Raw genomic sequence first — 23,866 nt, forward strand, 5'->3', positions numbered from 1 at the left:
TTGCTATAACCTCAGGCACTTGCGATTTGAGTTGTCACATCTTACAAAGGAAGAATGCATTGTTCCAGGCGTTTCAGTAAAGAATAAAGCTGTTTGACCTGTGTTTGTAACTCAGTGCTTAGCAGTAAACCTCCCCTTTTGGGCTCTTCTACTTTAATACCACATTCCTTAAACATTAATAGTGATAAAACGGTTAAAGCCAATACTGGCTTTGAGTCTACATCAGTATAAAACTTCCCGAGTCTTATTTATTGCCATTGTTTTCCTACAGTGCATTAGTCACACTCAGTGTGTCATGATCAAGTGTGAAAGCTGAACTCTAACATAGAAAGAAGAATAGATGATACGTGCTTTTCTTTTCAGTTTTCTTTTAAAAACCCTCTTGTATTAAATGCATCTCACCAATAAGGCCACACAGTAATTGTAAAAGGAAGAGAAATATCTTAAAAGTCGATGATTTTCCTCCACCAAAGAAATTCTATCCCCCCCCAAACATCTCATAGGGCTTTTAATACGAAGGCGTTTTAAAGATTAGACAGCCCGGAATGTGAAAAGCAGGTTTTGAAAATGGAGCAATAATCTAAAAGAATAATAAAAAAGGTATGAAAATATTTGATAAGTGTCGTATCCTAAAAGAAAAGAGTTGTTTAAATGACAGAGTTATCGAAGGAAGGGAGATATCGGGCAATATGCCCTTCCCCTCAGTCACATGAGCTATGGCAGGACGTCCTGTATCCTGTAGAAAGGACAAAGCTGCAGACGTTTAATCGGGGTAGATCCCTTAACAAAGTAAAATTATGAGTGCCTTTGGCTTCTGTGGAAGGAGGTCTATTTATATTACTCTAAAAACTGTTTGCCGTGAGAGAACAATGATACCTTGCCCTGTGTAAGATGGACTTGAAGGATCACGTCCCCTAAATTGCTCCTACTTTCACGCTGCCCATCGCGTTCGTGGCTTTCCCCTACCTGAACAGCTCAATACTACCCGGGACAGGAACAATAAAAATGTCTTGCGTCTAGGGAATAAAGAAGAGACTATGGTATTTACTTTTGTAAGCAACTCCGGGGTAGTTATACGTCAGTAAAAGTGCAAGCCTTTAACCACACCATGGGCTCATATCCTACCATGGGAAGTCAGCAGGCGCTCCATTTAACCTGGAGGAACTGGACACTGAACATCACCCTTAGCTTCTGCACTGAGACAAGCAAGTTTTGAACATCCATTACAGGCGAGGTGCTCACCTCCTGTCTCAGACAATCTGTTGCATCGTCGTGTAATATTTCCCTGCTCTTCTCCACAGTCCAAACCTGCAATGTGAGATGCATGAACGGTGGGAGCTGCAACGAGGAGTCCTGCCTCTGCCAGAAAGGCTATACTGGAACGTACTGTGGACAGCGTAAGTACCCGCAACACCCGCTGTATGCACGGTGAGCTGACGGGCGAGGCTAGATCCATGCAGGCTCCTGACTAGAGAGGTCACCTTCTGCTCTTTGATGTCATCACTGTATTCTCCTCTCTGTTGGAATCTCAGCCCGCTCTCCTTAGGGGGTCTAGATATATCTATATGAGATATAATTTCACTGTAAATATATATAAAAATATGTATACAAGCATAGATGTATGTTAGATATCATTTCTCTGTAAATAGTTTTAGATAAACAGCATATTCTCTGGGAATGGGTTTTTTGTGGGAAACCTTCATTTTAGCTCAAATGAATTCTTCTTTCAATTAGAAGAAGAAAAACAAACAAACAAACATTTTTTGATTATAAATTACACCTGGTTACATTGGGGGGGGTGTTCAATTTTTAGTCCTGTTTATTTGACAACACTGACTTTCTATAGGGAAACCTCAATATAGTCATTGAAAGAAGTTTCACAATGTTTTATGACTTGGTTTTCTATTTTGTCAAAGCACCTATACCTTTCATAAGGAAAAATTGAATTTTTCCCCCTAGTTTCCCATGAAAGATATTTGGCAATTCTAAATCATTGCTCATGCACATTGTAGAATTAACAACCGAACAACTTAGGTGCCATCTTTAATAAGTGTCTAGTAAGCAAGCATGCACAGTTTTGAAAGAATCCCTGCTCAAATGGAACTTTCCAGGCAAATTTCAAATTCCTATATCAATGTGAGACTCACTAAAGTTCTCAGTGAAGTCTATGAGAAATTTTTTTAAAGATGGGCAAAACACCATATTTCCCCTAAACTTATCCTCAGCTATGACTGATTCATTTTTGCTGAAACTTTCCAAAAAGTTCAACTAAAGGCAGACACACCATATGGAAAATTTCATTCTGAACAGCTAAAGCTTGGGAAAATTATAAGTAACAGCAAACCAGGGCTTATAATGGAACGCGCTAGGCAACCTTAATTATGTGCTGCTACCAGCTCCACCTATAATATCCTCAGTAGAGTTTTCATAATGGTTCAGATATTGGCAAGACATCACTGACAGGGTGGGGAACAATGGAGAGTCCCACTGGCAGTGTCCCAGCAGAGCAGATTTCGGCTTCCTCGGCTCTGAGATGGGTGTAGCCTTTGAAGGCTGTGAAAAGCAGCAGTACCTGGCCTCTCCGCAGCTCAGAGCTTGGCACTAGACCAGTGAGGGCCACACTGAGGTATCACACAAGATCGCTGTGGACCTCACCTTTCATGAGATTATATTCTTCTCATCTTCAATGCGCTGGTGTTGCTGGGCAGCGGAGTAGCTCAGAAAGCGAAGCTCTGTATAGGAACTTTAGGAAGTGTCATAACAGTACTCCTCTCATTAGTCCTTACAGCTGCTGAGATTTTAAGAGGTCAATGGCATCTGTCACAACCAGCAATTGCTCATGTCATGTGCAGAAGTGTTCCTACACCCTGTTCGATCAGCTTAGCCTCAGTCCAGGACCTAATCAGCAACCTGCTCCTTTGACTTCAGTCCTAGACTATTGACTGCAGGTTTTCAACTAAGGGTAGCAAGTCTAATTTTAAGTCAGTGAATACTTGTGTGCTGATCAGACTGGTTCTTCTTTGCTTTGGGTACATGGGATTAAACGGCAAACAAGTCTCCTCTCCTCACATTTCACTGTTGTCATACGTTAAATATTTGCCTTTATGCAGTTTCTCATTTGTGTCAGTTCATCTTGACCTTGACATTTAAATCCCAATGCTGACTTGAATGAACTGAGATTCCAGAGTGCAGGAAATCCTCTCAAGTGAAATAAGAGTTTATGGCTTTTTATAAATGGCTTCATTCATAAACAGGAAGTAATTTTCCAGGAAAAAATATCAGACTTCTCTCTGTACGTTCACTGTGTGGAGGAGACTCCTGATGAGTGAACAACACGAAGTAGGTGATATTCCAAGTCCTGCCAGCACCACACATCTCACACTGTGGTTTCACTAAGAGCAGAAATCACTGATTTCTCTTTCTATTTCAAAATAGCTGTCTGTGAAAACGGCTGTCAGAATGGAGGTCGATGCATTGGACCAAACCGTTGTGCTTGTGTCTACGGATTCACCGGTCCCCAGTGTGAGAGAGGTAAGGAACATAGTTTCATGATATTATCACTGACAGAGCATAGGATCAGGAGTTGTATATTTAAGCACGTGCATTAAAGATACTCAATTTTATGTGAATTTCTGCTCGATTCCTCTGCCTGATGATACAGCCTGTAATGACAACCTCATGCTCAAAGCACTCTCTGACGTCCCTGGTTCTTAAGTGTGCAGGATGCGAAGTGCCTACCTACTGCACGGCTGTTCGATGTCTCTGGATCCTCCTCGCTCCGCATGTGGCCCCTTGTAGCTCTTTGTTAAACATCAGTACACCCCTGTGCTGAGTACAAAAAGGGTATTTTTCTCTTGGGCATTTCCCTATTTCTTGTCTTGATAACCCGGGATTGGCTTAGAAATGCCAGGAAGCCCCTTACCACAGCGTCCTCATGAAGGGAAGGTGACACCATCAGTCCCTTCCTAAATACTAAGAGAGAAGGGAAAAAAAACATAAGCCAAAATTTTCAAACGTGCCGGTGTGGTGGGTTCACCCCAACCAGCAGCCAAACACCCATCCTATGTCTCACTCACTCCCCTCTCCTTTGGGATAGGTAGAAGATAGAAGGAAGGCAAAAAGACTCACGGATTGAGAGAATGTCAGTTTAATAAGGAAAGTAAAAGCTGTGTGCGGTAGCAAAGCAGAATAAGGAATTGTTTCACTACTTCCCGTCAGCGGGCAGATGTCCAGCAATTCCTGGGAAACGGGACCTCAGCACCTGTAATGGTGGCTTGGGAAGACGAACACCGTAACCATCTTATATCCCCCCTTCCTCCTTCTTTTCCTGAGCTTTTATTGCTGAGCATGACGTCGTGTGGTGTGGAATATCCCTTTGGTCAGTTCGGGTCACTTGTCCCAGCTGTGTCCCCTCCCAGCCTCTTGCCCAGCCCCAAACTGCTGGTCTGGGGCTGGAGAGCAAGCCTTGGCGCCGTGCAAGCACTGGTCAGCAACAGCCGAAACACTGAGGTGTTACCCGCACTGGTTTAGCTACAAAAGCAAAACACAGCAGCACGATGAGGAAAGCTAACTCCATCCCAGTCGGACCCAATACAGCCAGCTAATTTTGGTGCCCATCTTGAGTTACCCTGAGCTGGACTCGCAGGACTCTCGGCGTTCACTGACCCTGCTCAGCACCACAAGTACGACTCACTGCAGCTCTTGCAGAGGAGTCATGGCTAAGGAGTTAGGGACCACACGCAGTTAGGGACCACGTGCAAAATGCTGGTTTAAGGACTTGGCCAGCTCGCGCAGGAACTCCATCAGACTCCATCAGACGGCAGTTCACCAGGCGAGCGCTCAGCTCCCCTATCAGTAGGACCATTCCTGCAGCCTCCTGCCTCTCTCACTATATAGAATCAAATTCCTGCAGCGACTCAGTTTATTGCCTGAACTTGACCTGTCCTGTGTGCTTCAGGAGACAGTTACTCTTGGGTGAAGGAGGTCAATACCATATACCATCAAAAATTAAAACTAATGATGTCACCAATGCTAATGGCTGATAATTTTCAAATGAACATGGACCTGAAACCCCAAAAGTCAATATTCCAACCTTTGCAAAATTATTTTTATGGTTTAGTACTATATTTAATTGAAAATTATGACCAGAACTTAAGGTTTTCCATGAAAGAACCTTAGTTTAGTAAAAATGTTTCGAAGGGAAACATAAGCCAGCTCTGGTTTATTGTAGACCTCACGCGGTTCGATGCCAGCTGCTCATCCAGTATGAATCGAAACAGCTCCACTAAGAACCACAGTTTCCACCAGCTAAGAATGTGGCTCTTGGTGACATGGGGCTTTGCTGTGTTTCATCCAGCCAGCGTGTGCTGAGTGGCTAGATCAGATTTACGTTTGGGCAGTGTGGGTATGGCTGAGGTTTTGGCTGAGACATGAAGTTTCTCCCTTTCCTGTTGGCTTAGGTGGACATCTCACGACACTGCTCTGATATGATTTTTGGCAAGGGTCAGAGTGGCACAGAGCAGAAATGAAACTGAAACATGAAGCCAGTGTGCTAACTCCCAGGATTAAGATCAAAGCACACTGGAAATATTCTGCTTTTCTAGCCTCTCGTTTTCCTGAGATTGGGCTAATTCTGTTTAACTCCATGTCCAAGGATTGGACTGTTCTTGCCTTTAATGTTTTTTTCCAAGTTGGGGATTCTTGGCAATGTGATTTAGAGGGTGAGATAGGAATAACAGTTGGTTTCCGGTAGCCCAGGCATCAGTCAGCCCTGCTTGAACAGCGGCCAGCAGAAATACGCAGAACTCAACATAGTTGTGCAATGTTCCCTGGGTTGCAAAAGTATCTACTGAACCTAATGGTGCAGGTGCCCCATAAAAGGCCTCTGCTGTGGTTTGAGCCTCACATTTAATGGACGCAGAGAAGGGAAGGCTCTTTAAAAGCCTCCACACACATTTACTGAGGTAACCTTTCATTGTTCCAGTCTCCTTCTTTGTACTCTCCTGCAAACACAAATATTGGTCGAGCACTGCAGTTATATATTCTTTAAGCCCTCTCCCTGCCTTTTTCTAACCACATGCACATGCAGATATGCATTGCTTTAGTTATGGAAGGGCATTATGATAACAGCCTTTCTCTTTTGAAGTCTCTACCTTGCAAGATTCCTTCCCCTAGAACCCTAGACCTGAGCTCCAGAACTGTGTCTGTAGAGCTGCTTTCTTTTTTTCTAGCTCACGGGGATCTGAAGCATTGAGATTCATAAATCGATACGGACATTGGCTGTGTTAAGAAAGCTGGAAATTTCTTAAAGAAACTTCTGGATACGGCAGTGCCAGGAGGGATTGAAAAATCCAACTGTCCTGACTCTGTGTGTGTGGTAGTGGAGGGGGTAGGAGAGAGAGTGGAAGAGGCAGGGAAAGAAGGGGTCTGAGCAGGGGCAGACTTTGGAGACATCTTGTAATGTATAAAATTCTTTAAATAAAGAGAGCATTTTTACAAAGCCTTTAGAGATTTGGTTTAGTCCAGACTTGTACTAAGAGACAAAACAAGCTCTCCAGCTGTGTATACACAGGTCTTCCCTGCCAAGACAAACAGAGCGCTTGCTTTGCTAAGAGATGTTAAAAGTTACACTTTTCAAAGAGGCTCCTGGCTGGGCAGTCTGCGAGTTTGCAGCCAGGTGAGGTGGTTGTGACTGACCTACCGAGAATAATTAGCGTGACAGCGAAGAACTTAACCCTTCCAAGGAGAAAATGAATTCCTGCTCCATCACTAGGCCTGCTAAGATGAAGTCCCTAAGCACCAGACTCACTGGAGACATGACCACTGTTGAATTTCTGTTCCGTTTCTCCATTTAAAGCAGCCATGGTATTTGACACGTTTACAAGGATCCTTGGGAGCCTCCAGTAACAGGAGACTCAAGTAGCAGGCTTGGAAGCAACACGGATCATCGATAGCTCTCCGTTTAGCTCTGAGTCTCGTTCCTAAAGCTTTTTCTGAAGAAAGATTAATTCAAAGCAAAGCCTGAAACCCACTGCCTTCATATGCCTACCTGAAGTACAGGTTTCAGCCCAAGGCTCCGTGGTGATGCTCTCGTAGCACGGCTGGGTACGTGGTGGAGTACTCTGGAAATTCCTCGGATTCCTGCCTGCATCTCTGCGGGCAGAGAGCTTCCACTAATGCCAGTTACTGTCTAGTGAGACATCGTTCACCTTCATCCTTCCCACACAGAGTAGCTACTGTGATGTTTCTCATGGGGGAACCATTGCTAACTACTAAATGCAGCACGCTGGCATTAGGCAATAAGAATGCGCTCTTGCACTCTAGCATCCTTGTGTCTGCTGCTTCCAGAGCACAAAATGAGAGACTGTCCTGGCTACAAAGAAAATGACAGGTAGTTTAAGCTGGCTTTCACTGCCTTTCAGGAAAGAAAGCAGAGATAATGTGATACGTACAGTCATTTCCCTCAGCACTGTGCTGCGAGATGTCTATTGATAGGAACCATCTGTGCTGGCAGATCAGACCACACTCAGCCTGCAGAAGAGAGGACGTGTTGTAGGATACATCTCTCCATCTCTCCCATTACTGAAATGGGGCAGTTGGTTTGAATCAGAGCTGAGTTATGTGGAGATTTTATGTTCCGAGCATAGGACAAAGCAGTATGAGCTCTGCTGCTCCGTCCTGAGTCTGGCCCCGCTGCTTGCGCTCATTTGGGCAGCTCATTACATCACCCTGTCGTGTTTCCCTGTAAAATAACAGACATTTTGCTGCAGCACGAGGATGGTGAGAAGTCACCAAAGGGTTGCAGGAAGGCTGGTAAACCGACTGCTAACAGCGGTAAGAGCACGATTGAGGCAGGACGGTGTGTTGAGATACAGTCAACTGTGCATTTGCTCCTGATGATGTTCCCAAATAAGCCACCTCCAGGCTGGAGCCACAGTGTTAAATAAACCGTAAGATGCCTCAGACTGAAAAGTTGTGTTAAGAGACCAGTCTGTTAGGAAGGATGGACTCGCTCCAGCTCATACTGCTGCGGCTGGCTGGTTCTGGACCAACAGCTGGTTCACCTCCAGCCAGCATGGACACACTGGATATTTGATGATGTGCTTTTACAGGTGGAGATGTTACCTCAACCTAAGAAAAGACACTGACTATTTTCAGCCTGAAATAAACGCCAGGAAATGGTTTTTTTAAAACATTTCCTCATTATCAATGTGCTCCTCATTATCAAAATTCACCAGTATCTGTGTTTCAAGTGTAGCAGAAGCAGGCCAGGTGATACCTAGCACACAGATGACACTGAACTGCTGACTCTTTGGCCTTGCAACTTGCTATTATATTTGGAGACCTCATCTGTCTGCTCCTCTGCAACTCATCTGCTCCCCTACCCAAGATCTCTGTAGGAGAAGCCCCTTGAGCTCAGCACAGGCATAACGAAGAGACCCAAGGGTTGTCCTTCACCCAGGAGAAATCTCTAAGGGGTTTGTTCAAGCTGAAGTGCCAGTCTTCCTCAGGGACATGTCTTCCCAAGGACACCTGGATAAAACGGTGCCACTGCTTCAGAAAGAGTCTTTGGTCAAATAGACTTTATATCCTGAGGGCTGTACCCTCATCAGCAGTGCACGCACTGGCAGGAGTGGCTAGCTGACAGTGGCACAGGGGGTGGGATGTCCCTTGGCACAGAAGTCTTTCTTGTAGAATGTGACAACCTGTGGAAGCAGGGGCTGACCCAGGTCCTTCTGCTGACGCAAGGCAAAGGGACTGAAAGCTGAAGGAAAACAAGTTCAAATTGGAAAAAACAGATCATATTTTTGACAAGGAGGTCGGTTTCAACTGGCTGTCTTCTGCAGGAATGTGCTGGACCCCCCTGCACCACATGGCCTGACTTTAGACCTCTGTGGGGTAGATGTGTCCAGCTGAGCACAGCATGCCATGAAACCTTATAGATGATGGAGTGATAACAGCACGGGGGGCAGGATTCACCGACCAAATGCAGACATTGCCTTTAGGATCAGTGTATACAGAGGGGTGATCAGTTCTGCCACACACATATAGACTATGGACTTCTCTACATCTAGTAAGTGAATACCATCTCTGGAGTCTTCGGATCAAGAGGGAAGGGGTTTCTGAGGATGTGTTGTGGCTAATCCATATGTAGTAGGGTTTAGGCAAGAGTCTCTGGTTGTCATGCACTGGCTTGTTTGATGTCGGACTTCAGACCAATTCATCCTTACAGATTTATAATCTGTAAATGGCTGAACAGTGTAAAGATAGTTGTCCGTAGGCTTCTCTCTGCTGCAAGGCACAGCGCGGTGCCACGATCTCAGATTGTTATACGTACAGAAAGTAACACCATGCAAAGATACTAACTTGTCTCAAAGAACACAGAGCTGCGTTAGTCCAGCTAATATCTGTGCTGAGGAGCTGGGATTCTCAGAAAGGCTCGTTCGCTTTGTAGAGTTGCTGTTGGTTCTAGCGTGGCCGTTAGCTGTTCCTTTGCTCTCTGGAGGTGTGCTTTCCTACGGGGTTTGGGGTATCAGTTTAGACTGGCAAGCACTGAAAAATGTGCCCATCTGTGTTGACGAAAAGGCGGCATTCAAACCCCACAAATCTATCGGATTACAGATTTATTTAGGTTTTAATGTTACTTTATTTTGAATTTATTTTGCTATAACATAAAAAGAGATAATTTTATTTTTAAACTGTAATAAACTGAGTTCCTTCTGCTGCTGTATACTCAACAAGCTGCATGTTCAACAGCTTAGGGCTCCAGTAAGAGGCTGCTTTGTAACGGAAGGAATCTAACTACCTTCACACTTCATTCAGGAAATACTCCACTTGAGAGGTAAATACCTTAATAGCTAGGTACTCAGAGAATCTTAGCATCATTTCCTCCCTCTACTTGACATCTTCAGGGATGAAGAACTAGTGAATATATTGTATAACCCCAGCAGCCTTCGGTAACATGAACTCACATTACATCAGTGTTGGAGGAAAAGCTGCAGTACAGAAAAAATGAATCTGTGGGGAGAGAGGCCAATTTTTTTTTAATAGTTTTACAGAAAAATGAAACATTTTGATGTCATATCTCTGATTTCACCATCCTTCAAGTAGGAAAAAAATTGTTGTAAAAAAAGTGACAATGTTTGACTCAGGTGAAGGTGTGGAAGCTCCTCCTGTGTTCCAAGGATGAGGTTTAATTTGTGGTTTTTTCCATCCAAATGCCGAAGTCTTCACTGTGGATGCCAGTTGCTACCTCTCATGAAATAATGTCTTCTTTTACTTTGGAAAAAAAAAGATTTTTAGAGTAACATTCTTGATCTTTGTGGAGACTGTCTGTGGTTCCTATGATTTGTCCAGTTCAGAAGGCCCTTGCTAAGTCTGCTAGGTCTGCATGTCCTCTCCTCTTAACGGTGCAAGGTTTCCAAAAGTTTAACCAACAAACTCGTGGGTTGGTGTTCTTCTGTGCAAATACTTCTGGGCTGAGCTGAAAGCCAGCTGTGGTCTTGAAGCCTTGCATGGTTATTCCCAAGTCCTGTATCCCACAAAGAGCCTTGGAAGGGATTGTGTCCATGTAAAGGTAATAGAAAACTTAAAACTGACATCCAGTGTCTGAGTTCTGGCTCTTCGTTAGCCAGTGCAAGAAAAAAAGCCCCTATTGTTGCACACAATGTTTCAAACACGTGAAAAAAAGCAAGGATTAGAGCCACAGCAGGTCCTAGACACGCAACGTCTATGGAAAAGGCAGTGAGTATCTCTTGTTCTTCCGCAGTCCTCACTGTAGGGCTGCTCTCTATCCAAAACCATAACCAGGACTGGGTTGTATTGAAATGAAAATGCTCCCAAACAGCAGCTTCTCACCAGCAGAATCCAAGTCTTTCAACATTTCACTGCTGTTTTCAAGAGATTCTTATTTCTCCTATTTTTTTTCCAAATACCTCAAGAAGGACTGTCAGCCATTGAGTGAGGAGGACATGGGCTTTCAAAAATCGCCATGCGTAGAGGGGTTAAACACATGACAAAGAGGACGTCTGAGAGTCTGCGTCTGGGGCTGGATCCCATCCTGTGGTAGAGCCTGGGTTGGTCTCTTTGTGGCAGGTCTCCAAATGAAGCCGCAGAGCGCTCAGTGAAGAGCAGGTCATGTTCTGCATGCCCAGTGCTTCTCCAAAAGCACTGTAAAGTATCAGGACCTTGGGATATAACCAGAGTGGGCAAAAGCAGGTCCCCAGCAGCTTCAGAAGCAAAGTTCCACACAACCCCCTAGTGAACAAGATATAGTACATAGGAAAAGGGACAGATAGCATCTAAATCGCTACTCGGTACCTTTTACTTTAAAGCTGTTGCTAATCTGCTCCTGTTTTCTTCCTGAATCTCCGTTATTCTGCTTATATCAAGGTACAGCTTTTTATATTTTAGCATGTACATAACATGAGCATCTCCTCTGATGTGCACTCAGGGGGGATTTCTGAGTCTCCATAACGTGTCTGTGTCTGTAGGTTCTCCAAAGTTTCAAAAGGATTTTGGTGTCTTTTGGGGGGGGGGGGGTTTCTAGTGAACCCAGGGTTCCTTATAACTGATACAATTCCAGTCCTGGAAGAAATCTCCATTAACAATGAGTCAGACTAACGCAAGTCCTCAGATCAGCATGTTTTTATATGCTACATCAATTTCTCAAAGATCCTTACTGTATAGGACAGCAATTCCTCTCATCCTCATAATTTCATTTGATTTCTATCATTCTAACTGCCACTCATCCATTGTCCTGAAATATTTAAGCACTAGAAGAATTGCGTAAGGAGGCTGTGGATTTTCATATCTGTAGGTGCTTAAGAGCAGGTTATACGAATATTGGTTAGGTCTAATTCTGGTAGTCGGTCTTGTCTAAGGGAAAGAGAAATCCAAAATGATCTCTAGCGTTCCCTCCAGCTGTAGCTTTTCTAGTGACAGACACCCCAGACCATATATAAACAGAATACATGATCCAAAACCCCATCTTGTAACGTACAGATGGATGCTAGTGAGTGTCTCAGCATAAACTGCACTTTAATCCACTCAGATTTCCAGATGGTGGGAATATTGCAGAATACCCTTGTATTCTTGCTTGTAAGGCCTCTCCAACCCCCCTCCAGAGAGGAGTTATTAAGAGTGGCTTTGTCTCAGCTTTTCTGTTTCCTCTTCATAATGATTTTTATTTCTAAATTTTCCGTCTAACTTGGAGAAACGAAGCAGCCACACAGGATGTGTCTGATCCCCATGCATGCATGCAAAAGCCGTAGGAAGCAGCCAACAGTAAACATGGTCCCTTTGCTCGCTCCTGTCTAACTCAGGTCACAGTCCTGAACTTCTGAAATGCTGCTCCTAGTGAAGTAATCAGTAGGGATGTACGTATGTCATACCTTTAGCTGGAAAATTCCCCCAGAGCCCAGGCACACAAGAACATACATCATGCTATCAAGAAAGGGACCGCAAATAGTTCTTGGAAATTCAATGATACCTTAAGATAACTCAGAAAGGTCTTTAATCTCCGCTTTTGCATTTCAGAAGAAGATACATCAAATTCATTCATTTGACCTGCCCAGCAGAATTTTTGTTCTGGGAATAAATGTCAGGTTGGCAAAAATATCTCCTCCGTACAACCTCTGGCTGTGCGTGAGGTCCACGCACATTGTGAAACTGAGCCCCGGTCCAGCTGCTCTCCTGAAAGAAGAGCAACACACAGCAACAATCCCAGAGGAATGGAGACATCCCAGAAACATGGACCGGGATGTGGCTCCTGAGACCAAACTGAAATTTGCTTTGCCTGGGCCTCCACATGCATCCCCTGAGCTGCAAGGCTGTTCCAGGGTGTCATGAACTCTTATTCATTTCTTGGGTTTCAGTTTTCTGGGGTAGGAGAAAGACAAGGGAAAGCACTGGCTATGGTGGGAGAAAGACAAGGGAAAGCACTGGCTATGGTGGCTCCTTTTGGTCATGCCCGCTCAAAGCTGTCTGGGTGGGGTGAGTATAGTACGCAGCTGAGATACGAGTTTGCCCGACACTCGGCAAGCCCTTCTTCCCATCAATTCCAGATTAAGCCTGAAATTACTTCAACCAAAAATCTTATAGAGGAACGCTATTGGCAGTGGTTAAGATTTTTTTTTCCCCCCAGATGAACTTTTTAATAAAAGACTGTGTTTACAAAGAGATTTCTCATCCTCGTTAGAAACCAGGCGTTCAGCTGATTTTTCCTAGTGCTCTGCTAATCCAGATGTTAAGACATAAAGCAGAACTCGTAGCTGAGATATGCGATAGAGTTCCTTTTCCTCAGCGTGCCTCCAAAGGTGAGGCATAAGCTCCCATTTCTCTACATTGTGGTAGAAAAAGCATTTTGATAATCAGCTGTAGTCCAAGGAGTAGAAATTGCTCTGACATCTATTGCTGTAACTTGCATTTATGCAGAAAGGTCTGGCAGAAACTTCACCATGAGTGGAGTTCAACTCTGTACTCAATTGTAGGTTACCATTTTCCTCCTGCAGACAGGTTTACTTGATAAAATAATTATAGTTCTGTGAAACCACATTTCCCTCTGATCTCTGCAGAAAGCCAGTCCTAGTCTGCTGGGAGTACTGGTGGGCTGTAGACACATCCTGCACATATAATTTTCCTGCATGCCCATGGACTTTATGGTACAATCTTTAATGAGACAATCACATACTACGTTTCCCCCTGCCAGAGGGTGGGCAGCACTCCCAAAGCACAGCTACTTAGTACCTTTGTTTGCTGCTTGGTGTTCAGCATGTGGCTCAGAGGCCAGTTCACTGTGCACAATGGGAACCAGCCTCTGGAATCAGAATTAATTTCCTCCAGAGACCTTCACAGAAACAGCATTCCCAAGATTTATCTTGAAATCTGACAGGAATGTTTTGGCTGGAATTTTCCAAAACTGCTTAGCCTGGGCACAAACCTGTTTCAGCCTGAATAGGTAAAATTTGGCAAAGGTACAAGTAATAGCAAAGAGGGTCTTTGCAAAGAGGTGCATGAGTTGACCTTGTCCATAGGCAAGCCATTTGCATCGCCACTAAGAAACACAGGAGCATTTGAGTCAGCTGGAGCTGAGTGAGCTGAGAAGGCTGGACCAGCATGAGTTGGGACCTTCTTGTCTCTGCAGCTAGCACCTCATTGCCTGCTCTGGGCTGGGCAGGAAGGTGACTGTCTTATCTTCTGACCATCGCTCTTGGATGCAGTGACACGTGGCTTTCTCTCTCTCATTCTCACTGTGGAGAGGGGTGTCCATGAGTAAGAGTGTCCTGATGTTGTTGAACCTGCTGATCCTTGTGGGAGGAAAGTGGCATGAAGATAAATGCCTGGTTTCACATTTCACCCAAATTTGGAGATTCTCTCTGCAAGGGCTGTAAGCAGCCCTCTGCCATCGGACTGTGAGGAGTGCAATGCGACATCATATCACAGTCACAGGCTCAGTGGAGCATGTTTGGAGGTAGACGTATGAACGTCTGCAGTCCCGGTGCACTGATATCACAAAGCTGTGCATCAGCTCTCTTCTCTGCAAACCCATGAAGATGGATGAGGAGGAACGCAGGAGAGGCATTGTTTGGTTCACATCTACTCAAGGCCCTTCGGCAGTTCTGTGAACGGGCACTCAGCTCATGGTGGGACAGCAGCTCCAGGCCTGGTCCAGCCAAGCAGGGTCCACATACCCCATTTGTGGCAGGGAACTGGAACGCTTCCCATTGAATGCAAAGACAAAGCCTGCTAGAGTGTACTGGGATAAGAAGATGCTAAGAAGAGTGCAATGTTTCCACTTCGATTAATTCAGCCCGAGGAGAATCTAATAACATGCTATTTGTGTCCGCTTGGTCATTTCTGAGACTTCTTCCTTCTATTTCAAGACACTTTAGCTGTGGATAAGCCTCTTCCAAAGGGGCTTCCAACCTTGCCCTCCCTAGCACAAGCATTGCATTGCCACTTATGAAATACAAAACCTTTGTTGAATGCAGCAACGGACAGATGACTGCACCTCACGCACAGCAGCATTAATACAACCAGGCAAGACCTGAAAAACCATCCACATTGTTTGGAAGTCCTTGCTCAGTAGTGTCCCTGCCATCACTTCCTCCCAGCTCACTGTCCCAGAAGGAAGGTAGGCAAAGTTCACAAACCCTTTGCCCAAAAATGCTTCCCACCTGGCAGACACAAATTTCTCCTTCCCTTACTCAGTCCTATCGGGAGCACACAACCAGCTGTCCAGGAGGAGTCCCCCAATTCAGTCACGGCTCAGCCCAGCCCAGCCACCGTCTCCATATACTCTTGCCCCCGATATCCAGGCGCCTGCCCATAGCCATGATCTCTGCCAAAGGAGTCTAAGAGGTGCAAGGCTTCCACCTGGGGCAAGTGTGCGTGTGGGGAAGAGTCTGGAGCTCTCAAACCCCAACGCCACCCCCAGCACCTCCATTCCTGCACCTCCATCTCTGCACTAACTGACTAGGCACCGATTCAACAGCCCACGGTGTTCTGACCCCGTGATCTCTTCCAGGACGCAGGACACAGCGTGGCAGTGCCAGCCCCCTGCTCCAACCATCCAGACATTTCTACAAGTGCTGGAACTACTGGCCCCATGTTGCCCCATGTGTGCTTTGTGCCTCAGATGCTGCTGCAGTGGAGAGCCCTTGGAGGAGGGTTCTGCATGGAGCTCTATCTCAGGTTTCATCAGGCTAAGACTTTGACAGGAAACTGTAAAAATAGGACAGGAAAACTTAAAAAAGTTCTCCCTTTACTATTTCCTTTGAATATGTTTTTTCAGCACTTGGAATGTCTGGCCTTATAAACTGCCCCAGCCAGCTTTTTCTTTTCTGCAAAAGTCCAAACAGTTAAACATCAGGAATGCGGCTGTGTTTGTATGAGGTAAGGAAATGACTAGGTGGAGAAAGTATTCCATGAGAAAGGAGCCCTTTACGGAGACCCTCACCGCTGTTCTCCCTGCATCCACCATCCCCCTTCCCACCAAAGCTGTCACGTATCGACACAGCCCGAGAGGCTTAGCAGATATTTAGAGCTGCGTTGTGTGCCGAGACCTACGATCAATGTCGTAAAATCTCTGCCTTCACATTTAGTGCAACAGAAATAATCGCAGGATTTTTGGTTGGCTCCTTTCAGTCGGTTGTTTGACTGGTGGCTTTTGGATGCTGTTCCCCTGTGCACTGTCCCATACGTTCATGGTCTCTCTATGAGCTGGGCATGAATTGCTGCATTAAGCATTTAATTTGTAAGTTATCAGCTCTCCCGGCAGGTCCCAGAGGGCACAGCCAGCCTTCTCCGTGGGCTCTCTGGGGAACGCTCCCATCGCAAGCACCCAGAGTTTGTGTGGGAATCTTTTGGGGTAGAAGTTTGCAGAGGGATCTGCCAGATTAGTGCCTTGCCTTGGTTGCATCGGCTCTCGCTCACTCCCAGAGCTGCCTGTTTGTCTTGCTCCAAAAGCCCGGAAGGTTACAGACAGAAAGAATTGCGAGGCTGTGCTCCCGTGGCCTGGGGGACCAAGCCTCCTGCTGATGGAAATCATTCACTGAAAATAGAAAAATAGATATCGGGCTTGATAGCCGCTCTCCTTGCTCTCCTGTACGCAGTTGCTGGAGCTTTTAGAAAGCAGCGTGGAAGCCTGCCAAAGCCTGGGGCATGTGTTGGAGTGACTTCATCCCAGCGAGGTCTGTAGCTCCCCGGGGATTACTTACAGGCAACGTTTGTCCTTACTGTTTTAAGAAAAAGCCTTCAGCGAAAGCATTGTTTATTATGAGAAGGAATTTGATTTTTAGCAAAGAAAAAGCTCTTCTTCCTTGCTGCTCTATTTATTTATTTTGTAAAGAAGGAATTCACCCAGCCCATGGCCTGTCTCACGAGGGGATTCCAGCCAAATGGTGCCAGAGAAAGGACAGGCTGAAAGACGGGGTGAGAGTGCGGAGGAGGAGACCTCTTCAGTCCCTTCACCTTCCTTTTAGCCTGCACTCCGCAGACCTGCTTACACGGCTGGAGTCAGGCATATTCGTGTTCCTAGGGCTGTTTTAAATAGCAATGAAAGTAGCGCAATTGTTCCTGCTTTTGCATCTTTACCCAGGGATCTGAATTCCCGTTGCAAGCATTAATTTACTCGGTGACACCCCGCTGGGTAGATGGATGTTATAGAAGTGGAGGAAGCTATCCTTTTTCTTGTGAAAATTTTCAAACAAAATGCTTCACTTCAAAAGTTCTTTGTCAAAAACTACCACTTTTCCCAAAGGGACTGTAAGAACCAGTTAAAAGGGAGTAAAATGTTAATTTTGAATGCCTTCCCCCGCCCCCCCCCAGCAAAGCAGTCATTTAAATTGGATAGGAAATAAAGCTGTAAATATTTCAGGTTCAGATACTGTTTCAATGCAGGTGTTACAAAACATTTGAAAAATGCCCTTGTTTATGAAGGTGTTGGGTTTGAGATGTCCTTCAAAGAAATCAGTCTGAGCTGCAGAAATTCACATTTCCATGCAAAATAACGGCATTGAGTTATGCTGTATATCCCAGGGAAACATTCCCGACAAAAGATTTCCATTGTTTTCATTTAGCACTGGGGAAACTGAGCAATAGAGAAGGTGCCTTCCAAGTGTTCTACATAAATGTTTGATAGCCTCAGAGTGGTGATTTTTAAATAGTCTGAAACTGATTATTCTTTTTTAACAAGACCAAGCTGCATTTCTGGCATAAATTATAGCCATGGTTGGCGAAGAGTAGCGTGTCGTTCTTTATTACCTCTTGTAGGAGGTGAGACAGGTTCTGGCAAGGTGAACTTGGGTTAAGTAGGGTAGGCAAAGCCGGGGCAGCATCCCTGGTCAGCACAGCACCCCAAATGCTGGAAACGGGGAAACTAGGAGGGTTTTGTGTGCTGGCTCGGCTGAACCAGAAGTAATTGAACCCACTTACTGCAGTTTACTGTCCCAGCCCTCCCAGCAGGACTCCACGCAGCACGTGGGTGAAGGCAGATGTCCACAGCAACCGTGAATTGTTCCTCCACTTACACGCTAGACGCAGTAATTAGGAAAGTTAAAAATGTCTACAGGGATATTTTCAGGAAGCTGTTTGCAAGTGGAATAGCGTGGCTCAGTGGAAGAGCATGTGTAATGGCATAGATCCCACCCATTAACTCCCCAAGGGTTTGCGGCTTGGAATTGTCAGGAATGACCATTCGTTAGCTATAGGGGTTCCTCACGATCTCCATGACAACCAGCCAAACATGGAAACTGGGAATGAGGTCTATTCCTGTTACGCTTCCTCTTCTGAGCACATCTGGGGCCTGCCTTGGCTGCAGGATTGGGTAGATAACTCTCACCGTAGCCCCAACCTGACTCTGCAGCATCTGCAAAAGTCCCTAGTCCAGGCTCGGTGGTGCTTCAAAGCCACACTGCCTCGGTGGGGTGGGGGTGGCGAGGGTTTGAAAACAAAGAGCATAGCAAGGAGTCAGATTTCTTGTGGTTAATGCAAACACATCGACGCTTCAACTCCGATTCCATGGTGCCTTTTGCAATTTGAGCGCTCGCTCTCCTTGCTGGCTGCTCAGGACAAGTAGGCATGAATAGTAACCTAATCTAACTCTACGGCGATAAGAAATCTACAGACTGAACGCGCTGAGCACGGTCTACTTTGAAATTAATAGGGCAAGAAAGAAAAATGAGATCAGTGCATGGATGAGGCTGATGACAGATGCTGGGAGAGAAGCTGATGCCCGTTCTACGCTGTGTGTTTACTGTTTGCAAAACTGTATTCGGAGAGGTTAAGTCAGGCAGCGAGCTGGCGTGTTGGTTTTTTGCAGCTACAAGTGCTTGGTAAAGGCCCAGATATGCATAGCGTTGCTGTGTTAAAAATCTCTTCTGTAGAGGTGAAAAGATTCCGGCTGATTTCCAAAATAAAGCCTGATCCAGTATTTCTTGCAGTCTCTTTAATGAGAACTTTACCTGCAGATGGAAAGGTGGAACCCATCCATATCCTACCAGTGGACACTGTTATTGTAAGGCTGAGTGAGCTTGAAAGAGGAAACAGGAAGAAATCTCAGCTTTCAGCGAGGAAGCTACCTCGTCTCTGTTTTTCTAAGAAACGTACCAGCAAAGACCAAACTTCTGAAGGACGACTACCTGCGACAGGGTTCCTGGAAGATGGGATCCCGTACATAGACTGTAAAAGGGCTTTAGACATCTCCTAAGCGTGCATATTTCCTTAATAAAATTTGATTGGTGCCTCATTAAAAATTTAATAATTTGACCATTAAAATTAGCAACAGATGGGAGCTGGAACGCAGCCAGGTTTTCTGGACTCCAGACTGCAATTTCCTTGGCTTCATTCCCTCCAAAGAAGTCATCTACATATGAAAATCTATTTTTGTCAATTATTTGTTTAAAAGGGGGTGTTCTCCTTACAATTGTGCTTTCATTATCAATCTCAAGGAATTCTTGCTGCCGTGCATTCAGCCATGCCTCAGCGAGATGATGTGGGAGGTGCAAGTTTACCCCTTTCCTCTCTCTACAGTGCTGCCGTGCGTCGATTTGGGGTTATACATTTATGTGATCTGACTTTCTAAGTCAGAGCCCTTCGTAGGTACACACCACAACGCCATCGGCCACGTGTTCTTCTCCACGCTCCTTTTGACTAGGAAAGGGGGAAAGCAAGCCCTCTTTATTAGATGTTTCTGCATCGTCCTAGGGTTAACAAGGCTTCAGAATAGCTCATAAAATGTATGATATTTCACTGTAAGCACTGCCACGTTCAAACAGAGCTGCAGCCCACCTGACCACAGTTATCTAACACAGAGGCTCCACCTGCAATGATACGGCAGCACAATACGGAACCAAAACCAACTCTAAAATTTAACTGCCCGGATGGCTTACGAGCTGGTACGACGATGGATTGAGGGCCCTTGGCCGAGATGAGTTTGGGCCTCAAAGCTCTGGCAGCAGCTATAAGCTAATATCTGGGGAACAGCATAGGAACAGGGCAATCCTATATGATGATCCTCCTCTGTAAGACATTCCTGGGCTCCCGGCACCTGTAGCTCACAATCGTTAACAATTCACAACATCCTCTGTTAGAATTCCCCTTAACTCATGTGTTGCCTGAAGAACCACTTTCCTCCATTTATCTGGAACCACCATCACTTCTTGTCCTTTTATGATGCCTCTGCAAGCCTGTTCCTCCTTAGGCCACTCATGATTTTGTACCCTGCTATCAGGTCTTCCTCCAGGTGTTTCTTTTTCAGGCTGAGGACTGCTAACCAATGCAGCTCTTCCTGCTGTTCCATAAGCCCTTCCACACCTTTGATCAGCCTTGTTGCCCTTTTCTGCTCCTTTCCCAGTTCTGCTAGCTGCTTTCTGAGTTGGGAGCTAGAACTGCAGGCAGCCCTCAGGATAGAAGCAAACTGTGAGTTTAGCGATGATGCTCTCTCTTTTGTTCTTTAGTCCTCTCCTAATACTTCCACACAGCCCGTAAGCCTTTTTGTCTGTTACTGAGTTGATTTCTCCATTGAAATGGGACTACAAAGCAATTTCTTTCATAGTTCTTTGGGTGTGAATGTTGAGAAGATTTAAATTGTTCACTGGTGTGGTTATAAAGAGCTCTCCTTGGTCTTTTCCTCAAGGTTGAAAATTTGAGCAAGAGCCTCTCAGTTTTACAAAAGACAATGGGTGAGAAAACAACTCAAACGTTGTTGATTTCTTTCCTAGGAATAAACTAGAACAAACGAAAGCATTAAACTTGGCATGGCAGGAGACATTAATGAGGACCGTGTGCTTTGGTATCTTGTTAAAATTTTGGTGAAAAACCAAAAGATGATTATTTGGTAACTCACCATTGCAAACATAGTACATACTTTTGTTCTGATTTCCAAACAAAGGCATTTTTCATGAGATCATGTCGCCTTTATACCAATGTAACTTCAGAATCATTGCCCTTTTTTTTTTTTTCCCTCAAATCCCTCTTGCTGTTTACTTCTCGGTGGCATCCACAGAACAAACTTCTTCTGATACTTTCAGTTTTCAAGTATGACTGTGCTCCCAGCTGCTCCAGAAATACAAATCAGAGGCAGCATTAAGCTGGAAATAAACAATTATTGCGCTAATTGATTCTTTCCCAGAGATAGAAGAGGATTTGTTGTGTGGTTTCCATGTAGCTTATGCTTACCCTGATGCTAGGTGGGATAATTATAACACAGAGGAACCTCACACGGTTTTCACTCGGCACAAGGCGCAGGAGTGGGGAAGGCACATCAGCACAGGCATTGTCGCTCTAAAGCTGCAGTAATTACCAGCATTTCCAGATGATCTCCTACAGCCCAGGATAAAGGCACTCTGGCGTGGTTTCAGGCAAACGTAGGTTCTGCCAATGCGGCTGTCGTGCAAACATACCCTATGGGAGAAAGCTTTCTGTCTCAAACCGTCTATTTAATGGCTTGCCTTGCTTTTTATTCTTTGCACATGTGTGTCAGGATTTAAAAAGAAGGGAGCTGATTGCAAACATCATGTGTGGAAAGACTTATATCTGAGAACTTGCAGGCCAAGAAATGGAGTATGGACAATGAGCTTTGCTTTGTTGAGTGTCTATATTATCCTAAGACATTTCTGGAAACAGAACTATTAGTCTTTAGATGTGGGTGCCAGTGCTGCCCATGGCTCATGATTTAGGTATAACCACTTTCCACACAAGTTTTTTGTTGCTTCACGTGTCAAATCCCAATATTTCACTGCAAAGACAGCTGTGGGCTAATCCGGGTACTGATGCAGGGATTTGGGTTCACAGTCAATTACTAATTACCGAGCACTCCAGCATCAAAATTCCATAAGCAACTTTGCAAATCTCAGCCAGACTATCTGAAATAATGGCTATTTGACCAACACCTAACTTCCTTAGACAGTTAATGTGGAATTTTCTGGTCTGACAATAACATGGTTTAAAGGTCCTTTTTCCAGCCACAGATCAAACACTTGCATGCAATCATCTGTTCCCAGTAGCAGGAAAAAACCCCTCTTGTTTAAGAATTTTGTTTCCTGATGAATGCCTGCTGTGCTAATATCCCTAATCAAGGGTCAGGAGAGCCCAGACAGTGGCAAAACCACATTCCTTAGTGCAAACAAGGCCTTCAAAATCTTTTTGGTTTTAAGGGATAGGAGGATCCTTGTTGGGAATGAGAAACAGGCTGGTTGTTTCTGCAGCGTCTGGCTTTTAAAGATCTAGTTAAAGTTGCCAGGGGACTTTTAAGAGTTAAACTGAAGAAATTAATCACAATGACGTGTGTTACTGCAGGAGGTTGCCTTTACAGAGACTGTCAGAGAGTGTAGAAATACCTTTGCGGGATTTACAGTAGACATCACGGGGAACGGTTTGGAAATTCTCTCGCAGGGTGTTTTGTGGGTGAGATCTAGGACTCCTCCTCTGCAAGCCAAGTAGAAGTAATCTGGCAGGAAGATCTCTCCATCATCCTGTACGTTTACATTACATGGCCTGTCAGGCCCTAAGCCTGTCCACGAGGTGCTTGTACCACGTCATCTCCATATGCGCCTTTGTCCCTAACTAAAATGGAGTTTGATTGCTTTGCTGACCCCAGCAGTTCCACAGAAGACGTGAACTTGCAGCCCTGAAATCGCCTCTTTGCCTGACTTCATATTTTGAGTTCATTCTAGGGCCGGTACTTAAAGGGAGTGATTCAAGGCGTAGAGTAAGTATAGCTCATGGGATGAGCCTGAGGGAGACCAGGAAGAGCTGGCTTGGAGATCCTCTAGATGATCACATGAAACATACAGCAGAAAGAAGGTCACCACCTCCAGTACTGGTCTCCAGCTTGGTCTTAAATTTTTGTTCTTTTCATGATTGCAGACTTTTTTTTTTCCAGAATTTGTTGACTTTGCACCTGAATGGCTGTGTTGGTAGGACGGGGAATAGGCACTCTGTGTGTTAGACAGAAAACCTTGTGTTTGTGTCTTGATCTAACCTGTGGATGTTATTGTTCTCCCTCAGACTATCGTACTGGTCCCTGCTTTAGCCAAGTAAATAACCAGATGTGCCAGGGCCAACTCAGTGGGATCGTCTGCACCAAGACCATGTGTTGTGCCACCATTGGACGGGCCTGGGGTCACCCATGTGAGATGTGCCCTGCCCAACCTCACCCCTGCCGCCGAGGATTCATTCCCAACATTCGTACTGGAGCCTGCCAAGGTAAATGCCGTGAACATCTAAAGGATGTTCCCTTATCCATCCTGATGTGCACTGAAAGGGCAAGTGATGAATGACTGCCAGGAGCCCCAGTACAGAGAACAGTTCTCTGTGTAAACTTTGCTAAATCCGTCCTTGTATGTCCCAGAGCATTACCATGGACCTTGGGTGTCTCATGGGATCACCTAAGATCATCTCAGCTCACTTAAGGATTCTGGCCATGCTGTGGTTCTCGGGTGACATTCCTTCATCCCACAAGATACAGTGTTCAGGCTAGTGTTTCTCCAGGTTTAAAACTAAGTTACAGCCTTCCATACCCTGTCATTCTGTGGTGCTGCTATTGCTGTTGGAGCTTCTGTCCCAGCACTGGAACATGATCAGCACTTGTATCAGGTGACTAGTGCTCTGTAAATTGTATTATTGGTTCAAAACAGAAGCCATAACTCCTTTGAGATCACACAAGCAATTAAAATGTATATAAATTGCATGCTTAGAGGTTGCATTCAATGTCTAGGATGCCCAGCCAAAAACATAATGGTCCACTGCGTTCCCATCAGCAGATCCCATCAGCAGCCTTTCTGGAGCTGCTATTGCTTCTCCCCACTGATGGGTTGCAGGGGTCTCCGTGTAGAGTTGCATTAATTCCTTTCTGCATCTGCAACTA

At 45.1% G+C, this 23,866-nt stretch overlaps 1 protein-coding gene across 2 annotated transcripts in view; it reads left to right on the top strand.

The window, feature by feature from the left end:
• The window catches only part of LOC142420550 (fibrillin-2-like), a 118,882-nt gene that overhangs the window by 27,393 nt on the left and 67,623 nt on the right, over positions 1-23,866 (top strand). For both annotated transcript variants that reach the window (XM_075524607.1, XM_075524608.1), the window contains exons 5-7: positions 1,302-1,397; positions 3,436-3,531; positions 23,008-23,205. In XM_075524607.1, the coding sequence (XP_075380722.1) occupies positions 1,302-1,397; positions 3,436-3,531; positions 23,008-23,205 (390 nt within the window). The remainder of the gene's footprint in view (positions 1-1,301; positions 1,398-3,435; positions 3,532-23,007; positions 23,206-23,866) is intronic.

Source organism: Mycteria americana, chromosome 24 (assembly GCF_035582795.1).
Source record: "Mycteria americana isolate JAX WOST 10 ecotype Jacksonville Zoo and Gardens chromosome 24, USCA_MyAme_1.0, whole genome shotgun sequence".
NCBI lineage: Eukaryota > Metazoa > Chordata > Aves > Ciconiiformes > Ciconiidae > Mycteria > Mycteria americana.